Source organism: Apiospora kogelbergensis, assembly GCF_038363985.1.
Source record: "Apiospora kogelbergensis strain CBS 113332 chromosome Unknown utg000001l_segment0_segment0, whole genome shotgun sequence".
NCBI lineage: Eukaryota > Fungi > Ascomycota > Sordariomycetes > Amphisphaeriales > Apiosporaceae > Apiospora > Apiospora kogelbergensis.
In genome coordinates this window covers 3,312,786-3,331,809 of record NW_027117418.1, presented here as the reverse complement: position 1 = coordinate 3,331,809, position 19,024 = coordinate 3,312,786, and the positions used below count along the sequence as shown (strand labels likewise).

Below are 19,024 nucleotides of genomic sequence, written 5' to 3'. Positions count from 1 at the left end.
CTGCTCGTCGTGTATGGTCTCCCTAGTAGAGGATCGGTATCATGCCAGGGGCTGTGTCGTGGGGATCTCTTGATCGGCAATGCATGTAACCTGATGGGTGCCTCGGGTTCTGCCTCGGGTAGGTCCACACTAAGCCTTCCCCCGACAGTCCCGCTACTGCGGCAATGAGCTGGAATACAGACAGAAATGTGGGCAAGTTGCCAATGATAACAGACAACCAATCGCCCCCATCCCTCTAACTGTTTCTGTCTCTCTGACATCCGAACTCTCGACTCGTTGACCTGGATTTCTGCCGGGACGGTGTTTGCTTTGCATCTAAAAAAAACTGCCTTGCATATATCATATATCTTTGGGAATGTCTGCTCCGGTACCGGTCTGGCTGGACTGTGATCCCGGCCATGATGTGAGTTTCTTCAAACACCGATTATGCCATGACAGGATGGCTTGCTTGCACTGGGTCTCGGGGAAGAGCCGGTTAGAAGCTGGGGAAGAAGCAGTTGCGGAGGATGCCATCGCCTAAAAGCCTGTCTGCAGAAGGAAGTTGGGATGACCTCGGCAACGGCACCTTGGCCGACCGAATATGACAGCCGGGCCGTCCAAACCTTCTTTTCCCACCCCCGAAGACCTGAACCAAGATCGGAGAAGATTGCTGGCATGACTCGGCTACCCAGGAAGCTGCTGACCCGACGAGCAGGACACATTCGCTATCCTGCTAGCTGCGTACCATCCCGGCTTGAAACTACTGAACATCAGCACCGTGCACGGGAACGCTAGCCTGGACAAGACCACCAACAACGCCCTGTCGATACTCACCGCCATCGGCAAGCAGCATGAGCTGACGGTCTACCCGGGTGCCGCCCACGCCCTCGAGCGCGCGCCCATCCACGCGCCGACCGACATCCACGGCGAGTCCGGCCTGGACGGGACGGACCTGCTGCCGCGCCCACAGACGGCCGCCGACCGCTCCGTGTCCGCCGTCGACGCCATGGCTGCGGCGCTGCGGGCAACGGAGCCCGGTACCGCGTACGTCGTGGCCACGGGCGGTCTCACCAACGTCGGTGCCCTGTTCCTGAAGCACCCGGACCTCGCGGCACACATCCGCGGGCTCAGCATCATGGGCGGCTCCCTCGGCGGCGGCTTCACCCCCGCCGTGCTCGGCAAGGTCGACGGCAAGGAGCGCATCGGCAACTTCACCCCCTGGGCCGAGTTCAACATACTCATCGACCCCGAGGCTGCCGCCTCCTTGTTCGAGAACCCCGTCCTCGCCGCCAAGACGACCCTGATCCCCCTCGACCTCACCCATCTCGTGCTCGCGACCCAAGACGTCAACGAGCTGCTGCTGTACGGCCCCAACGCCGGCGTGAAGGAGGGCCGGGGCAAGACGGACCTTCGGGTTATGTTGGTGGAGCTTTTGAACTTCTTTGCGGGCACCTACAGGTTTGTTGTTTTCTCTTTCACATTTCCCTCACACTATCTATCCTTGTTGCTATGAGAATGTGTCTACGGCAGTACTGACCCCCAGAGCAGAGATGCGTTCGGCATTGTGGAGGGCCCACCACTACACGACCCCCTTGCAGTGGCTATTGCCTTGATCGGCACGGACTGGGAGATCCCCTTCTATGACTTCGACCCCAAGACGGCAGCGGGCGAACGACGGCACGAACGGTTCCACGTCAAGGTTGAGACCGAGGGCAGCCTGGAAGACGCGCTCAAGGGCGCCAAGACCGGGCAGACGATCGCGACCCTGCTCGAACCCGGAGCCGAAGGCGTACGGATACCGAGGGGGCTTGGACATCGCCATGTTCTGGAAGGTTATTGAGGAGTGCGTGCAGAGGGCTGACGAAGCGAATGCTAAGGTTCTGAACGGCTCTAAGTGAGCAAGCAAAGCGCGCCTAGAGTACATATTCATAGACATCTTGGAAAGACGGGAAACGGCGCAGGCTAGATTCAAGATAGACATGCCACTAGTCTTTCACAATTAAACTCAAATCAAAACTCAGAAACAAAAGGGTCAGGCCAGTCACGGAACGATCCTGCTCTTAGGAGTGTATAATTTATCACCGATGCAAATAGCTGTTCTACGCGTGACCTTGCTTTATAGGCCTCGGTGAATATACTAGACTTTTGTGGAAGGCCTCCAAACAAGTCAGATCCTCCACACAGTGGTCTATCTGCGAAGCATCATTGAATTCCAGCTTGTTGTAGATATCCTCCAGGTTATCACAGCTCAACCCCGTGAAACAAATCCTTGGTACCGAACCCTTTGGAAAGCTTGTAAATAATGAAAATTCCCTTGGTTGTCTCGTGAATCTTCTTAGTCCACTGTAGGTATCAAGGTCAGCGAGATCAATAGAATGTCCTCTTAGGTATGTTCCGAGGAGCGATGGACTGGATAGAAGCACCCTCCAAAGGAGGACTTCATCGTTGCTGACTTACGTCCGTTATGGTCAGCTCAGCCAGCTTGGTCATATCCACGGTCTCAGTCTCGAACTCATGAAGTGCCAGCCAGACTGGTGGCTTGACCTCATCTTCTGATGCCGGTGGGAAGCTCGCCGAGAAGGCGAGTTTGTACCTCGTCGTTCGGAGGTAGCCCTCGCTTTTGGCGATAAGACGAAGGTGCTGAGAAATCCGTGAGCATTGACAAATAGCACGGGTGCTAGATGGTTTGCTTACCTCTTCACGGTACCACAAGTCAATGTCCTCTTCGGCAGCGGGGCCGGAGGCGGACTTCATCTGCGCGGAGATGATGCACTTGGTGTGACCTCCTGCATGTCAGCACCCTCAGCTGATAGTTGATGACGTCTGTCAAGGGCAAATGGTATACAGCTAAACCTACCAGGTCCTTTCCTGGTTGGGTCATAAACTTGGACCAACTTGTCAAACCTCGACGTCGATTCCATGACTTCGGCGACAGCGCCGGTTCCAGGAAGCTTATCGCTCTGCAGCGACTTTAAGCCCTTGAATTCATTGGACTGGAAAAACGAGAAGTTCCTAGTGGGATATACAGCCAGATGAGGCCGTTCGGAGTCTGGGTTGGTGTCGATTAACCGGAATGCCGAGTTGAAACCTTTGGTTCCTATCAACTCGGGAATGTGCTCCTCATCGTACCACTCAAAGAAGGCATTGTCGTCAAGGATGTCGAGCCGCGATATTTTGCTGTTGGCATACAACAAGCCAGGAATGCCTGAAGTCGAGTCCATGTTGCCGGATGGAGAGCGCAGGGATTGGTGAATAGAGCATGTGTCGGTAGTTGTAAGGGGTTTTTCTGATCGTGACACCTCCCGAAGAGGCCGAGGTGCTCAAGATGCGAATGCGGATCCATGTCGGATGGCATGTGCCGGGGAGGTGGGGGATGCGGGCATCGGATGTTGTGTGGAGAGAGTGCGGTCTGTTTCCGAGTCAATTCCGGGATATGCCAGTCCTGCCAAGGGCTTCTTCTGCCTGGCTTCGGAAAGCCCATCCGCGCTTCACCTGTACAGCATGGGTGTTTTCGGGACCGAGACCTCGGTGCCAATTGTTTCTTAGTCAAGGAAGTCCATGGCTAAGGAAGTTGTTCGGACTCGAGGTCTTGTATGGCGATGCTTCCGAAGAAGGAGCCGGCAAGGGTGGGCTCGTGCCCATGATGCTGGTATATCTCGTTTCACCAAGTATCAACGATAGCTGCAGCTGATTGACCTTGCCCAGGACTGCTCGCGCAAATGCCACACGGCTGGTTTGTTGTTCCACGGCCAAGAAGCCCTTCTTGGTGACCAACCATTTGCAGTGTAACCCAACATGCTCTACTTCATAGCCGCAAAAGCCCGTACACTGCTTGATCATTGTACTCAGGTGCATCAGCCCTGCGCGCTCCGAGACACCAGCCCCAAAGCTTGCTTGTGGCACGTTGGGGGTTTCGACAAAGAATCTGTGTAGATCTTGGCAAATGGAGCACCCGCAGTTCAGTAGCATCGGGCTCAGGCGGCCAAGTGCTTGTGTCTGCAGGGCCGGTCCTACGCCGGCATTTTGCTGCTGCCAGTATTCCGATACAACCTCATAAGCGAGGCTAGCAAGGGGAGAGTCTCTCAGATCTTTCGAATGCAACTGCGCCAGCCCCATCAAGTCGTCCAGGAGGGGGAGATAGAGGCCAGTGAAGTCTCTACAATCCACGAGTCTGACCTGTTCGGTCATCTTGGACAGCAAATTTCGTACTTCGTCATCAGAACTAACGGTTATCATGAGTCGAAGCTGGTTAACGAGCGTCTGGCCGGAGACAGGTGGCGGCGGCAAGTATGTGCCCTGGGCGTACGCGTGTTGCCTTCTGTAATGATAAACAGGCTCGCTAACCAGACGCATGATATCGAACGACTCTTGGATAATGGCCACTAAGCTCTTCAACAGCATGAAGGACTCTTGTCTTGGTAAATCTCCCTGTATTGACGCATTGTAGAGTGTCCAACAGAAGGCCGCCGCAAAAGCAAAATCCTCAGCTCTTCCACGTACGATCGGGGCAATCCTAGGCAGGGCCGTCAAGTAGTGTATTAACGATCTCAGGGGTAGCCACGTACTTATTCAATAGCCAGTCGAAACCTTTGAACCGGCATGCTACGAGTACAAGAGCCTCGCCGTCCCGCTCGAAAACATCGCCTTGCCAGCAGAAAATTGCTGCCTCGTCCAAAGCGATCTGTGCGAATTCTCGCAGCTCGTCGGGTGCCCCAGCTTCCGAGGCTCTCAGACGGTCGATACAGGTGTACCACTCAGAGAATTGGCATGTAACAGAAAGAGAACGGCGGAGACTAAGATAAGTCATAAATACTGTGCGCACAAGTGGCACCGGGGATGGCGGATGTACTCACGCAGGTATCAATGCCCCCAACGGTATTCTCGCGTTCCGAAGATAGTGGCCTGCCCAATTAAAGAACCGCTCCGGCGACAACGTAATGGCAACATTATTGCCTATCACGTTGAACAGCTGCGCGTGATTGTAATCAATGGCTAACTGAAGCGCCTCGATAATGGCTTCTTCGCTGAGTAGCCGTAGCTGGTTAGGACCGGCCAATAGTTTCGTGCATAACTCAAACAGGCCGTGGATGTGGCGCTGGCCATGATCTGGATCGTGGCACTTGACAGCCACGTAGTTAACCAGCTGCGAAACCGGTGAGCTGCGTTTATTATTGAGAGATAGTTCGCACAAGAAATCAAGCAAGGAGGCCTTCGATATGACAAGTACGGCCTAGGGAGAACATCAGTATCGATGGACAGGAGACCGAGACCAAAGAATCTTACCGTGGACGAGAATCGCTTGGTGAAGTATCGGATCTAACGGGCGCATGCCAGGATTTAGAACGAACGCATTTTCACGGTTTGGAGTCTTGGCTTACAGGTTCATACGGACCTTCTTTGTCATCGTCATACTCATCGGTCGTATCGTCGTCATCGCATAGATCCATGTCAAATTCGTCTTGGACTATGACGCCCTCTTCGAGAGGATAGTCATCTAATTTGAAACCACTCCGCCAGTCGACTAGTACTTCGGCAGTCCACGTCCTGTCGTCGATTCGATATCTTGATCCGGGGTTCTGTTGTACCATAGCTCGGATCTCAGGTTGGCCATCAGATGAAGTCATGATCAGTGAACGTACAGGTAGGTTCTCGCTATCGTCGTCGCCCTCTTCCTCGTCGTCCTCGTCGTCCTCTTCCATACAATCAGTATTAAATCCATAATTTTCACTGCCAGTATCTTCCCTCTTCAGCTTGATGAGAAAGACCTCGCAGTTAAGCTCTTCGGCCACGCTCCGAAGATAATGGAATTGAGTGGCCTCTCCACCAGGGGAGAGCGCATCAAGCGTAAGAGCTTGGCCGCTTTGGTAGTCCCCAAAATCGTAGACAAGGGTATTTGCGTTCAGCCCACCGGCAGCACCTGATGAGAACCACGACACGAGCGCTTGGCGAAGCCTCTGCGTCAGCTCTGGAGGTGAAGTACACGTTTCGGGTTTATCGATCGACGCCGAGGTGTTGCAGTTGTCGACGGAGCCAATGTCATTGATTACATCACAAATTTCTCGTCTCAGCCTCGCCCGAGTCTTGTCTTCCCCCGAAGACTTCATCGTGCAGATCTCCAACCGCGCGGTGATGGGTTCTTTGGTTGTTTGAAAAATCGGAAGGTGGATATGACGCGTGTAAGTCACAAGACGCGAACCTGGGGATATTGAACGACCGTCCCACGCCCCGCACAACCATAACTCAAGGTGAACGCGTAGCCGGTGCCGCCCAACAACCAACCCGTGAAACGCGCTGGGATGATTGGAAAAGCAAGGGTATATGGCGAGGGGACATGGGATGACACGTGCCTTGGAGGCTATTGATGTCGCGAAACCTTGATGCCTTGTATAAAACTTTTGCATTTAGCTAACTATACCAGCAACACCTCATATACGTACAGGATGATATTTACAAATAGTCTTTCTACAATCGAAAGCTGCCACCGGATGCTTCGTCTTGGATTTTCCTACATGGAAATCAACTTTCAACTAGATACGAGATATATATCAAGCTAGAGCCCCGCAGATTGTTGATCAAACCTGTGAGATGATGAGCCGATTAACCACGGTGTTGACATCGCACCCCTTCATCAGTTCAAACCCCTCATCACTAACCACCTCATCTCTGCTGGATAAGCTGGGTGATCGTTGCGTGAATGATGCCATGCTGGATGGATGAGGTATATGCTCTCTGGCTATACGGCCACAAGCTTAAATTAGGCAGGGTCTCGGAATCCAACGGGCAGACGAGCCACAGCCAGCGTGTATACGCGATGATAGCATATTGGTTGACCGGGCAAGGTGTTGGCGTGCCGGCATAGCTGCAAGCTCAAAGGCTTGGTATCAAGCCTCGGGCATATGTCGTGAAGCCCTGACACGTCGAATGGGAACCAGAGAACATGCGGTTCATCCTTGTTCCTCTTGCTGCTTCTCACTTCCGTTGTCCCCTTTGGCCTTCGGCTCGCCCTCGGAATCGAAGCCAAGCGCCTCGAGCTCACGAACCAGCTCGTTGATCTTGATGACCTTGGCAATTTGCTCAGGCAGGAGGGACTCGCCTCCCTCCTTCTTGTTTTGGAGGTCCTTGGCCTGCTTCAACTTTTTCTTTAGATTGCGAGCTTTCTTCTCCTTCTCGACCTCAGGGTCAGCCTCCTCTGCCTTGCCCTCGACAGCACCTTTCGCTTTGTCGGCAGTAGTATCATTCGTATCGTCAGCCGCCTTGGCTTTTTTGCGTGCTTCCCTTCGCTTTGCATTTTTGTTGCTAGCCGCAGAGGGCGGCTCGACGGTTTGTTCCTTTAGTCCCTCTGTGCCAGGGATGCCGCCCTTTCCGCGATTGCGGAACGACTCGGCGGTGCGGTTCTTGTAAAGCTCGACATCCTCCGGAGGCCGATAGCCGGGTTTGATTTTGATTGCTTTTCGAGTACTTCCATCTGCGCGGACAGATTCCGGGATTTGACGCTCGCCGCTGACATGGTCGGTGACGATGCCCGAAGTGGAGGGTTTGGCAGGTTCTGAAGGCATCGTGAAGTTGGCGAGGGCAACCAACGCAAAGCTCTACCGGCGCTTTCGGAGCCGCCCCAAGAAATGTGAAGAGGGAAGGGGGAAAAAGTTGTCAGACGGGTGTTAAAGAGACTAATGGGGAATTCCAGCGAATCTTAAATTCCGCCAGAAGAATCAACCTTCTGTACTTCCCAGGAAACCGAGCCGTGTTGACCCTTTTCGAGGGCTTGGAGGGGTTGATAAAGGAGATAGGCGGACACTGGAGCAGCCCACCTATTTCACTGCAGCACCAAGCTGCCGGCCTGCTGAGAGACAGGCGAAGACGAGGGCAATTGGCGGCATTTGTCGTGCGACCAAAGGCAAAGCCCAACCGCTTAAGCCTGGCCTGGTTGCCTGGGTGGATCCGGCGAGCTCTAGCCAATCAAAGGCCGGCAATCACTAAGACTCTTGGAAATTCCCAAGGAGTCGTCGGAGCCTCATTCTCAACCACGAACGATTCCACCCTCTACCACGTCCAGTCAATTGAGTCGCCATTGACACCCTCCAGACCACACGACCATCCTTTCTCTAGAACCAGAGTGCGATTATACACATATCCGTCAAAATGGTATGCACCACCCCCATGCATCCAGCACTGCCTCCGTTGCTAGACACGACTAATCGCGCAAACAGGTCAAGCCCATCTACAAGTTAGTCCACCTGCCTCGCGAACTCGATGACGATGCAGTCTAACTCTATATCCCCCAGCGCCCTCTTCGCCCGCAACTGGCAGATGCTGGGCACCGTGTTCGCCGCCGGATTCGGCTTCGAGCTGTACGTATCTCGGATGCAGGCAACAGTCGCAACAGCAATTGACGGTATGACAGGATCTACAACCAGGGCATGGACAAGGTCTGGGACAGCATGAACCGAGGCGTAAGGCATCCTCCCACCCCCGATCCCCGTATACATTGGCTGACAGGCTCGCAGCGCCAATGGAAGGACATCCGACACAAGTACGTCCAGGAGGCTGCGGACGACGAATAGATACATATACGCGAGTGGCAATGGACTCTATATCTTACTTGATTCTCCTTGCTGCACTCTACCTCACAGTCCCTCCCGATGCAGACGAGGGCATGTACATCATCGCCAACGTGAAGGGCCCAAAGGCTGTTGATCCATACAAGGCTTTCAGCGTCCGGACAAAGAGGAAAGGCATCTACGGGAGGATGCAATTCAGCCCCCGTCTGTACAACTGTACCCTATAGAACGACAAAAGACACGCCTCTGCCCAAACATTGAACTAATATGCGATGGCCTGGAAGAGTTCCATGGTGCAGGCCTCCTTTGTGACGTAACATCAACATTCCCTACTAGGCCTGCTCAAGTTTCGCTTGAGCTTGTATACCAAACCAATTGGCTATATACTACGCGGCAAATCCACGTTGTTACTTTCCCAACAGCGTGCATTGACTAAGTGAGTGGTGGTCTAAGGGAGCCGAAGAGTGGCGGCAAGCAACATGGAAACCAATCATTACTACGCTGCCAACGATTCTTCCTAATTCATGACACTACTGACGTGGTTGATATTGGCGCTGCTTGGGTCTCCGGCTCGTTGAACCTGTTCGAATTTGATGCATCCAGGTGCCGATATATATACAGTGGTATCGATAAGGACGACGTACTCGGTAGTTTCCACCGGGGTCAGGGTTGCCGTCCGCGAGACACATGAGACATACGCCATGTAGCGCGACAGCAACATGATATTTGAGACTGGCCCTCAAAGCAGCGCATCCCAAGGCCCCTCTAAAGGGAGAATAAAAAAGCGGCCGACAGAGCATGACAAATTCGTTGATAAGAGGTGACTTATGTAAGATGGTAGACGGTAGCGAAGCACATAAATTGAACCCAGCAAACCCCCACCAACCTGATCCAAGCTGCACCCCCCAAATGTGCCAGCACCACCGGCCACCAACCAGCAAGTTAAACACCACATGCAGTAGGGATACCGACGTCACCTACTTATCATATCGCCTTCTTCGTAACCCGACAGACTCGCTACCACTTGTCGCAGTTCGGTCTGTGTACTCTGCACAGTTATCGAATAACTCAATCGAAGGCTTCCAAACAAGGACAAAAAAAGACGACCGAGATCCACTCCTGCCGACGTCACATGCGACCGACCAGGTCCCCTCCCTAGCCATGGACACGGCTAACATGTCTACACAAGAGCTGCAGCTCTGCCAGCATCTGATAGAGCTGCCGCAGCGACATGGGTACCGATATACCGATGCCGCCTCCCGCGATCTCCTCTCCAACCTCTTCTGGTCTATGGCTGGAGGCAAGCCCGAGTACATGCGCCTGCTGTTTCCCGAGGGCAAGATACCCAGTACCGGCGACCTGAAGCTTAGTGAAGCTCAGGGGGCAATAGACGGCGCCGAGTATACAGAAGCCGCGAGGGGCAAGGCATGTGGCCATATTTTCCGCGCCGGCGAGGCTACCTACTCGTGCAAGACCTGCGGTGCCGATGAAACATGCTGCCTTTGCAGCAAATGCTTCGATTCCACAGATCACAGAGGCCATATGGTCCGCATCAGCATATCTCCCGGCAACAGTGGTTGTTGTGATTGTGGCGACCCCGAGGCCTGGAAGCGACCGCTATATTGTACGATTCATACCGAACGCGAAGGCAAAGACAAAGGGAAGGGCAAGGAGGCAGCGGGCCTGCCCGAGCCTTTGCTGAATAATATTCGCATGACCGTTGCCAGGGCTATAGACTTTATATGCGATGTTGTCTCGTGTGCACCTGAGCAGCTCAGGCAACCTAAGACCAAAACTTCGATCGAGCAGGACGAGAAGATGTCACGGCTGAATTCCACATACTGTGGCGGCGATATTGACTCCCCGGGGGAGTTCTCTGTCATCCTCTGGAATGACGAGAAGCATACTGTCGTGGAAGTACAAGAGCAGGTGGCCAGGGCCTGTCGCATGTCGTCGGCTGATGGGTACCAAAAAGCCCACGAAACCGACAACATGGGGCGTAGTATTCTCATATACCATCAAGACATATCGCACCTGCTAGATGTCGCTAAGATATTGGAGCAGATCAAGGTTACCGTCACAATTCGGTCGTCAAGAGACACCTTTCGAGAACAGATGTGTGGTTCGATGGTGAGCTGGTTGAACGATGTCGCTGGCTGTTCCGTTGGGGGGATGGGAGTATCCTTCGACAAATTGTTTGCGAAGAGCTTTTAATGCCTTGGCGGAAAGGTAGCCCTGCAATCCATGCAAGCCTCACGAACATCAGTATCGAGGATGAGGAAAAGCTTGAGTACCAGCACTATCAGCGAGAAACCGCGCGGCTGTTTGTGACCCGTGCGAGGATGATGGCCTTCGCCGACGCGACCGGCACGCTGCCTGTTGGTATTACGGCCATGCCGAGAAATCTGGCAGCCCTTCTTGATGACTCTGATGATGACGACGAGGACGATGGGGAAACTCCGCCAAGTGCCGAGGAAGATAATGATATCAGTGATGACGACGACGACGGAGACGTCATGATGATAGATGCCGGTGCGGGAGCCGCTGGAGATGTGAACATGTCTGACTGGAGGCAAAACCCCATAGGGGAGGCTCTGGAAGAGGAAGAAGCCACGATTGCTGGATATCCACCTCCTCCGCCTCCGCCCCCGGTCCCAAGGCGAAATGCAAGAGACCGGGATTTAACCCCTTCTGATTCAGATACTGCCGAGCCCTTGATAGCACCAACAGTCTATGCGAAGGTGAATCTCGAGGTGCCCAAGACTCCCGGTCATGCCAAGGCCGACAAGGCCGACCCACCTAGACCTGGAAGGTATTGGGTCGAGACACCAGCTGCGTACTTGGAAAACGTCGACAGTCGTCCATATGAAGATGTTTTTGAAAGGGTCCGACTGGACTGGCTGATTTTGTTCGACTTGAGATTATGGAAAAAGGTTCGGAACGACTTGCGTGCTCTCTACATATCGACAGTCGTTACCATCCCCGAGTTCAAGCGCATCCTCGGTCTTCGTTTTGCCGCGCTCTACACCACTCTTGCACAGCTATATCTGATTGGAGATCGCGAGCCGGATCACTCCATCATAAACATTTCTTTGCAAATGTTAACCGCTCCGTCTATCACTGCCGAGGTTGTCGAAAGAGGCAACTTCCTCACCACACTCATGGCCATTCTGTATACGTTCTTGACCAACAGGCAGGTTGGCCATCCATGGGATGTGTCATCAAGTGCTGTCCTCGGGTTTGATACAGGGTCGGTTACGAACCGACGTATGTATCATTTCTATGTGGACATGAGATACTTATTCAGTTCACCCCATGTGCAAGAACGCATGAGGACAGAAGAACGGTATCTCCTTCAGTTCCTTGATCTGGTCAAGCTTCACCAGGGTATTTGCCCTAATGTTAGAGCGATTGGTGAACACGTCGAGTACGAGACCGACACCTGGATCGGTGCGTCTCTGATGACACGAGAAATGAACCAATTGTGTAGAATGCTTGCAGATTCTTTCCGCAAAGTACCTGATCACGACCTGCAGTGCATTCCACGGGCTATCAGACTTATGGCTAAGAGTGTCATTGTCAGTTCGATAGGCGCAGAGCGTGCTCGCTTCACCCAAGCCGAGGTCAAGGACGAGGTCAGATTCAAGACTCTTACTGATTTTGAATTCGCGGGAGAGTCCACAAAATTCGATGTCGTCAAGTTCGTTGTGGAAGAGCAACCCATCAGTTTTCACCATGCACTTCATTACACGCTATCATGGCTCATTGAGTGTGGAAAAGACATGTCCGCCCAGGAGCTCGCCTCGGTCCTTAGCTTCACCGCTCAGGAACTCAAGATGAAGCCCAAAACCATGGGCCGCAAGACCTTGCCAAGGCGCGAATACGGACCCGAAGACTACCTGATGGCCGCCTTTGATTACCCCTTGCGTGTCTGTGTCTGGCTTGCCCAGATCAAGGCGGGGATGTGGGTGCGCAACGGCATAAGCCTACGGCACCAAGCTATCACCTACCGCAACATACTCCATCGAAACGTCACCCACCACCGTGACATCTTTCTACTACAGACGGCCCTGGTAATTTGCGACCCCAGCAGGGTTCTAGCATCCATTGTCGATCGATTTGGCATGGAGTCCTGGGTCAAGGGGTTCTTTGAACAATGCTCCTCGGCGCAAGATGATGTACAGCACCTGGATGTTATTGAGGATATGGTACATCTCCTGATCGTCCTTCTCAGTGACCGGACCTCACTTGTTACCCAAGATGAACGGGAAATGCAACTAATGGCCATGCGTCGCGATATCTCCCATGTACTCTGCTTCAAACCTTTGTCTTTCAACGAGGTCTGCACTAAGCTTCCGGACAAGTTCCATGAGCAGGAAGACTTCCAGCAGGTCTTGGATGAAGTAGCAACCTTCAAAGCGCCAGAGGGGTGTCAGATAATGGCACATTCGAATTGAAGCCCCAATATATTGAGAATATCGACCCCTATATAGCGCATTACAACAAAAACCAACGAGAAGAGTCCGAGGCCGCATACCGAAACTGGATCTCTAAGAAAACCAACAAGCCTGTCGAGGACGTTGTTTATGAACCGCACCTTCAACCTATCGAATCCGGCGCATTCACCAGACTGGCCACTTTCACTACCACCGGCATGTTTGCCCAAATCGTGTATTACTCACTGTTGTACCCACTTGTCGCAACAAAGTTGACACCCAAGGTTCCTTACACCCGGGTAGAGACTTTTGTTCAGGTTGTTTTGCATCTTGTGTTGATTGCTATTTCAGAGGATCAGACGACTGAGTACAATGCGTCTACGGAAACATCTTTCGTCTACAGGGCCCTAACAAGCCAAGGTCGCAGCAACTTCATGCCTGAGGCACCCGCGGCGAAGACCATCGTCTCTCTCCTCGAACTGCTGTCAGCCAAGGAAGAACTCAAGGCCTGCCATCCTAAGATCAATCTTATACTCAAGAGGATGAGACAAAAGCTGCCTGCTCACTTTGACACGGCATATACCCGTCTGGGCATACCTATTGACAGGATTGATACAGCATCGCCTGCCAGTGCTCATTTTGCCGAAGAAGAGCGTGAGAAAAAGAAGAAGGCGGCCTTGGATCGACAAGCCAAGGTCATGGCGCAGTTTCAGCAACAGCAAAAGAGTTTTCTCGAGTTGCAGGGAGACATTGACTGGGGCGATGAGGACTTGGACGATATGGGCGACGAGCAGACGGTCGAAGAGCGGAAGAACTTTTGGAAATACCCTCGCGGTACCTGCATCCTATGCCAAGAAGATACGGACGATGGCCGACTCTATGGCACTTTCGGTCTATTCATGGAAAGTCACATTCTGCGGCAGACCGATTTCCAGGATGCGGATTTTGTGAGAGAAGCTGCCCAGACTCCAGAGAACCTGGACCGTTCAGCCGAGGACATACGTCCATTCGGTCTGGCACATGAGAATCGCGTCGCAATCGAGAAAATCAATTCTGCCGGCGAGACTTTTGTTACCGAGAAACAGGGACTCGGAAAAGGCGTTCCCGCCAAGCTTTCTCGGCCTGGTCCAGTAGCTGTATCCTGCGGCCACATAATGCACTTTAGCTGCTTCGAGATGTATACCGAGGCGACAGCTCGCCGCCATGTGCATCAAATAGCACGGCATCACCCAGAATCTCTGGAGCGCTTGGAGTTCGTGTGCCCTCTCTGCAAAGCTCTGGGCAATGCATTCCTGCCGATCTCCTGGGATGGCAAGGAAGAGTCTTACCCTGGCGAGTTACAGTCTCAAGACGGGTTTGCGTCATTCCTTGATTACCACATGGGTATTATCTCCCACATGGGCCCCCCGACTTCGCGGTTCGTTGCAGCATGCCTTCGCAGACTACGTCCGTTCTGCAATGCCAGATAGCTTAGTCGAGGGTTCATCCCAGTTGGTCATGGACTCATGGAATGTAAGCCGTCCACCCTCTGTCACTGTCAGCACCCCATTCAGCGACGCCTTCTCCTCTGTGGCGACTCCCGAGTCCAGTGTGCGCTCAGGAAGCCCCTCGGATGCACAAAACGGCGACAAAGAACTTATGTCTGCCTACCGGCGCTTGAGGGATACTTTGCGGAACAACAAACTATATCCGGGCCCTGAGGGTGAAGAGAAGGACGACGAGCTTGTGGGTGGAGGAGCAATGGCTCGCACAGTGGGCTACACAATCTCTGCCACCGAGATCCAGCAGCGTGGTCTCGAGGCACAGTACGGAATGACCCTGATCGAGAAGATACCTGAGCAAGCGTTGATACAGCTACGCATTCTGTCTGAAACAACATCATCCTATATTTCCATTGGTGGCCTTCGCAACGGGGGAGACAATCAAATGGAGGCCGACTTCCGCAAGGATAGCGAGCGGCAGCACTGCCAATTGTTCATATCTGAATACTTTGAACGGGATTCTTCGAATAGCCGGCAACCCGCAGAAACCCATCCGCCTTTGCTGAGCCAGGATCCTTTCATCTTCATGTGCGAATGCGTCTTTGGTGTCGCAGCTGCTCACAATATCGACATCACCGACCTTGTCCGGCTGTGTTACTTCGCTGAGATAGTCAAGGTGGTCTATAACATCTCACGCAATATTCCGATTGGCAAATGGCTTGAAATCATGGGCAATCGATCTCCTGAGGATACAACCTTGAACAACTTTGCCAACTTCTGCCACGCCGTCACCCTGGCCGGCATCAACAGCAATTGCGAGGACCCGGAAATATCTGACGACCTGCCGAACGCAGGTTTTGACCAGCCAGCTTTCGAGAGCCTGTCCAGCTTCCACGTCTTCGTCCAGCGATACGCCCTCGCTTTCCTGCGAAAGACGGCCATCCTCCTCCACGTCCACTTTGGCGTGGACCTGAATAGCTATGTCCCTACAGCCCCTGAGCTGGATGAGCTCTCGCGACTGACGGCCGCGATGCGCCTCCCAGCCTTTGATGAGATGTGCACAGCCCTGACACCCCTCGGGACCGAGTACGGCTGGCCTAAGCAGATGGAGAGACTTGCCCAGGGTTGGATCAAACATCAGATCGTGTTCCGATCACAAACCCCTGTCGACAACAGTCTCGAAGCCCCGCACCGCCTGCCATCCTCGGCCCAGGTAAGCCACCCGGGCATCTTTGAGCTGATCGGACTTCCCAAGAATTTCGATACCTTGATCGAAGAGTGCGCTCGCCGCCGCTGCCCCAAGACGGGCCGCGACCTCGCTGACCCGATTGTTTGCCTCATGTGCGGTGAGATCTTCTGTGGACAGACCATGTGTTGTATCATGGACTATAAAGAGCCTGGTCCCGGCGATAAGCCTTCTAAGAAGATCGGGGGCGCAGCAACATATGCTGTTCAAGTAAGCAATCTTCCCACCTCCTCGAGCACCCATTTCGTGCGGATGGAGTCGTTAGGCCGGCCATTTGCTAATCACACGTCCTGAACAGGTGCCAGCGCAATATGGGAATCTTCATCAACATTCGCAAGTGCGCCATCTTCTACCTCCACCGTAAGAGTGGTAGCTTCAGCAACGCACCCTACATAGACAAATACGGCGAGGTAGACGTGGGCCTCCGTCATGGCCGCCAGCTCTTCCTCAACCAGCGTCGCTACGACTCGATGATCCGCGCCATGTGGCTTGGCCACGGCGTCCCGAGTTTTATTAGTCGTAAGCTCGAAGCGGACATCAACAACGGTGGTTGGGAGACTATCTGAGTGCCCTTCTCACATATTCTTTGGCACGTGTCGTATATCAAATCCATAATGGCATCGGCTTCGCGAGCGGGATTGATTCGCTTAAGGGTTATCGGAAATGAAGTGTTATGAATGGAATCAACTGAGCTAGGCACGTGATCTGGATTGACCCCAGTCTTTATATATACGGCGGCGTCGTGGAGAATGCAAGCGATGAGTTTAAATACTCACAAAGAGCAGTAAAACTTGGTATTATTTCCTTGGGCGTAGACGGTTACAGAAGCGGTACGTGGGTTTGACCCGCATGCGCCCCCTATCACATTCGTCCATGACGGCGTTCAGGAGCTAGCTGCGCAATAGGGAAAGCAAATGTGTGAAGGACTGGGTGTCTAGCTTTAGGTATACGCCACAAATCACTCACGGGAGATACAGGAGTTAGTCGTGATAGGGTTTGTTTGGGTTCAGTAGACGAAACGTTCCTCTACTCTACTTGGTAGCTCACCATTTCTCACTCGTGACATGTTGCTGGAGATTTAGTGGAAATTGAGCTAGTGAGTTCGACTCTATTGATATCGCCCTTCTGGCCCCTTGTTGAGTTACCCCCAAGTCAAATATGACTATAGGACTAATGTCTGGTGTGTATTAGGGGTGTGTGCGGACTTGACTCGTAGAGACAGCTAGCTTCCTTGTCGTGATTATATTATTCTTCGTTCTTGATCTCCGCATCCGTCTTCATGGGCGAGACACTGCGACTCTGGTCGTCTTGGTCCACATCCATGGTGTCCGGCGCGGGCACCTCGCTCGCCTCTCCCGTTCCATTCGGCAGTACTCCGCTCGCAGCAGCCGCAGTCGCCGTGCCGTTTTCGTCGAGTGGGCCACGGTGGCGGAAGACCTTGATCTTGCCATCCTGTCCGCAGCTGACCATGGTGTCGCCGTGCACGTCGACCCAAAAGCAGACGCCGTCATGCGCCTTCTCGATACGCTGGACGATCTCCTTGGTCCTGATGTCCCAGAGCACGATATCTCCGTCCTCCGAGGCCGTGGTGACGTAGGCTTTCCCGTCTACCACGCTGAAGGTACCGCCGATGCTGAAACCCGAGTTTTTATGACCCTGGTACGTTTTCTTAACGGAGCCACTGACGTAGTCCCATAGGCGTATGCATGAGTCCATACTGAAAGCAAGGAGATAGCGGCCATTGGGGGCGAAACAAACCGATGTCACGGGCGGGTTGTCTTCGTGGACCATTGTGCGAAGGCACTGGCCGGTGGACGTGTCCCATATCCGCCTGTGCAAGGTGCGTCACAGGTTAGCTATGATTTTCTTTGGTAGGAGAATAGGGGCCGGCAGAACTTACGTCAACCCATCCGTACTGCAACTAACCACCAAAGTGCCGTCCCGGCTGAAATCGATGCCGCTAACCGGGTCGCTATGCGCCGGCAAACTCCTCATCAAGCGCCCTGCGCGCACATCCCACAGGAACACAGCCTCGTCGTAGCTGCCGCTCGCCAATATGTTGCCCTTTGGCGAGAAAGCAAGACAGTAGACGTAGTTGTGGTGTCCAAGCAACGGTCTCGACCTCGCGGGCTGGCCTGTGACCCTATCCCAGAAGCGAATGGCCTTGTCGTCGGATCCCGAAGCCAGTGTCTTGGAGTCTGGCGACCATGCCACGGCCGACACGCCGGCCATGTGTCCCACCAGCGTCTCGATGTGCCGCCCCGTGGACGCCTCCCATATCTTGATGGTGCCGTCTGCGGAGGCCGAGGCGATCCACCTCCCCGTCGGGCGAGATGCGCACTTGGGAGATGGGTTTGCGGTGCCCGCCGAGAACGAGGCGCGGCTTGAAGGTGGGTTTCGTGGGCTGCCGCGGCAGGGGTGGATCGGATGCTACATCGATGTCGGCATCGGCGGCGGGTGTACGGAAGGGTGTCGGGTCGCCGGAAACGGGCGAGCGGGTGAGGGAGCGCGAGACTGTGGGCGACCTTGTCCTCGTCCTGGATCTCGACCTGGATCTCGACCTGGATCTGAGTCTTGAATCTGAGCGGGAGCGGGAGCGGGACCTAGAGTCGGAGGGCGACCTGGACGTCAAGCGCGATCTTGAGCGTGAGCGCGACCTCGATCTGCTGCGCGATGTGTCGTGGTCGCTCGAGGAGAAGTTGTGGCGGCGTTTTGGGCTGGGGCTCCTGCTGGCGGATGCGCTCTCGGGTTGGCGCTCGCGTATAGATACGCGCAGAGAAGAGCTGTCGTCCTTTCCATCCTCGGCGTCGGGGGCTTCGTATCGCGGGGTGGACTCGGTACGGTCGTCCTGGCGGACTTTGCGCCGCTTGGAGGGAGGGGCAGCTACTGGCACATCGGCCACGGATGTGTCCAGTTCGGCCATGTTGGAGACTCGAAGAGAGTCGCGATACAGCCCTGTCGAAAGGAAAGGGTGGTTTCGACTGGAGGAGTGCTGTAGAAATTGGGAGGACAAGGCTGGAAGTGGCACGACCAAGCACTAACCGGGCGCAGTTTAAGCGTCGGTTAGGCGATTAGGCTGGTGGCCTAGTGGCCTAGTGGGGGTGCGCTGAGCTCATTTGGAAAAATAGAGGGTCCTTGGCGACTGCCGACAGTCTTCAGTGACGATGGACACACCCTGGTCCGTCACAACCTCATCTCCGGACATGCAGCCAGCCATGCAGCCATGCCGCCATGCCGCCAAGGAGACCAGATGAACCTACCTGCATACATAACGGGGCATGACCCGTCCGACATGGTTCCCCTATCGTCCTGAATGCTTGCTTT

At 53.9% G+C, this 19,024-nt stretch overlaps 6 protein-coding genes across 6 annotated transcripts; 2 read left to right on the top strand and 4 right to left on the bottom strand.

Annotated features, from left to right (window-relative positions):
* Positions 1–355: 355 nt before the first annotated feature.
* On the top strand, positions 356–1,877 carry PG998_001048 (uncharacterized protein; the record flags this gene model as incomplete). Its single annotated transcript, XM_066867866.1, has 4 exons — positions 356–403; positions 695–1,437; positions 1,510–1,768; positions 1,833–1,877. The coding sequence occupies 4 exons, from the start codon at positions 356–358 to the stop codon at positions 1,875–1,877; spliced, it is 1,095 nt and encodes a 364-aa protein (XP_066736281.1).
* Positions 1,878–2,220: 343 nt separating this feature from the next.
* Positions 2,221–3,200, bottom strand: PG998_001047 (uncharacterized protein; the record flags this gene model as incomplete). Its single annotated transcript, XM_066867865.1, has 4 exons — positions 2,221–2,322; positions 2,437–2,619; positions 2,674–2,765; positions 2,837–3,200. 4 exons carry the CDS (start codon positions 3,198–3,200, stop codon positions 2,221–2,223), a joined length of 741 nt encoding a protein of 246 aa, XP_066736280.1.
* Positions 3,201–3,525: 325 nt separating this feature from the next.
* On the bottom strand, positions 3,526–6,083 carry PG998_001046 (uncharacterized protein; the record flags this gene model as incomplete). The annotated part of the gene is made up of 5 exons (XM_066867864.1): positions 3,526–4,492; positions 4,545–4,772; positions 4,833–5,209; positions 5,263–5,295; positions 5,358–6,083. The coding sequence occupies 5 exons, from the start codon at positions 6,081–6,083 to the stop codon at positions 3,526–3,528; spliced, it is 2,331 nt and encodes a 776-aa protein (XP_066736279.1).
* An 840-nt stretch (positions 6,084–6,923) lies between these two features.
* PG998_001045 (uncharacterized protein) lies at positions 6,924–7,535 on the bottom strand (the record flags this gene model as incomplete). The annotated part of the gene is made up of 1 exon (XM_066867863.1): positions 6,924–7,535. One exon carries the CDS (start codon positions 7,533–7,535, stop codon positions 6,924–6,926), a length of 612 nt encoding a protein of 203 aa, XP_066736278.1.
* Positions 7,536–9,698: 2,163 nt separating this feature from the next.
* Positions 9,699–16,266, top strand: PG998_001044 (uncharacterized protein; the record flags this gene model as incomplete). Its single annotated transcript, XM_066867862.1, has 5 exons — positions 9,699–10,695; positions 10,767–12,968; positions 13,031–14,356; positions 14,439–15,825; positions 15,999–16,266. The coding sequence occupies 5 exons, from the start codon at positions 9,699–9,701 to the stop codon at positions 16,264–16,266; spliced, it is 6,180 nt and encodes a 2,059-aa protein (XP_066736277.1).
* Positions 16,267–16,945: 679 nt separating this feature from the next.
* PG998_001043 (WD domain-containing protein) lies at positions 16,946–18,623 on the bottom strand (the record flags this gene model as incomplete). Its single annotated transcript, XM_066867861.1, has 4 exons — positions 16,946–17,531; positions 17,601–18,104; positions 18,164–18,280; positions 18,358–18,623. 4 exons carry the CDS (start codon positions 18,621–18,623, stop codon positions 16,946–16,948), a joined length of 1,473 nt encoding a protein of 490 aa, XP_066736276.1.
* Between the last annotated feature and the right edge of the window lie 401 nt (positions 18,624–19,024).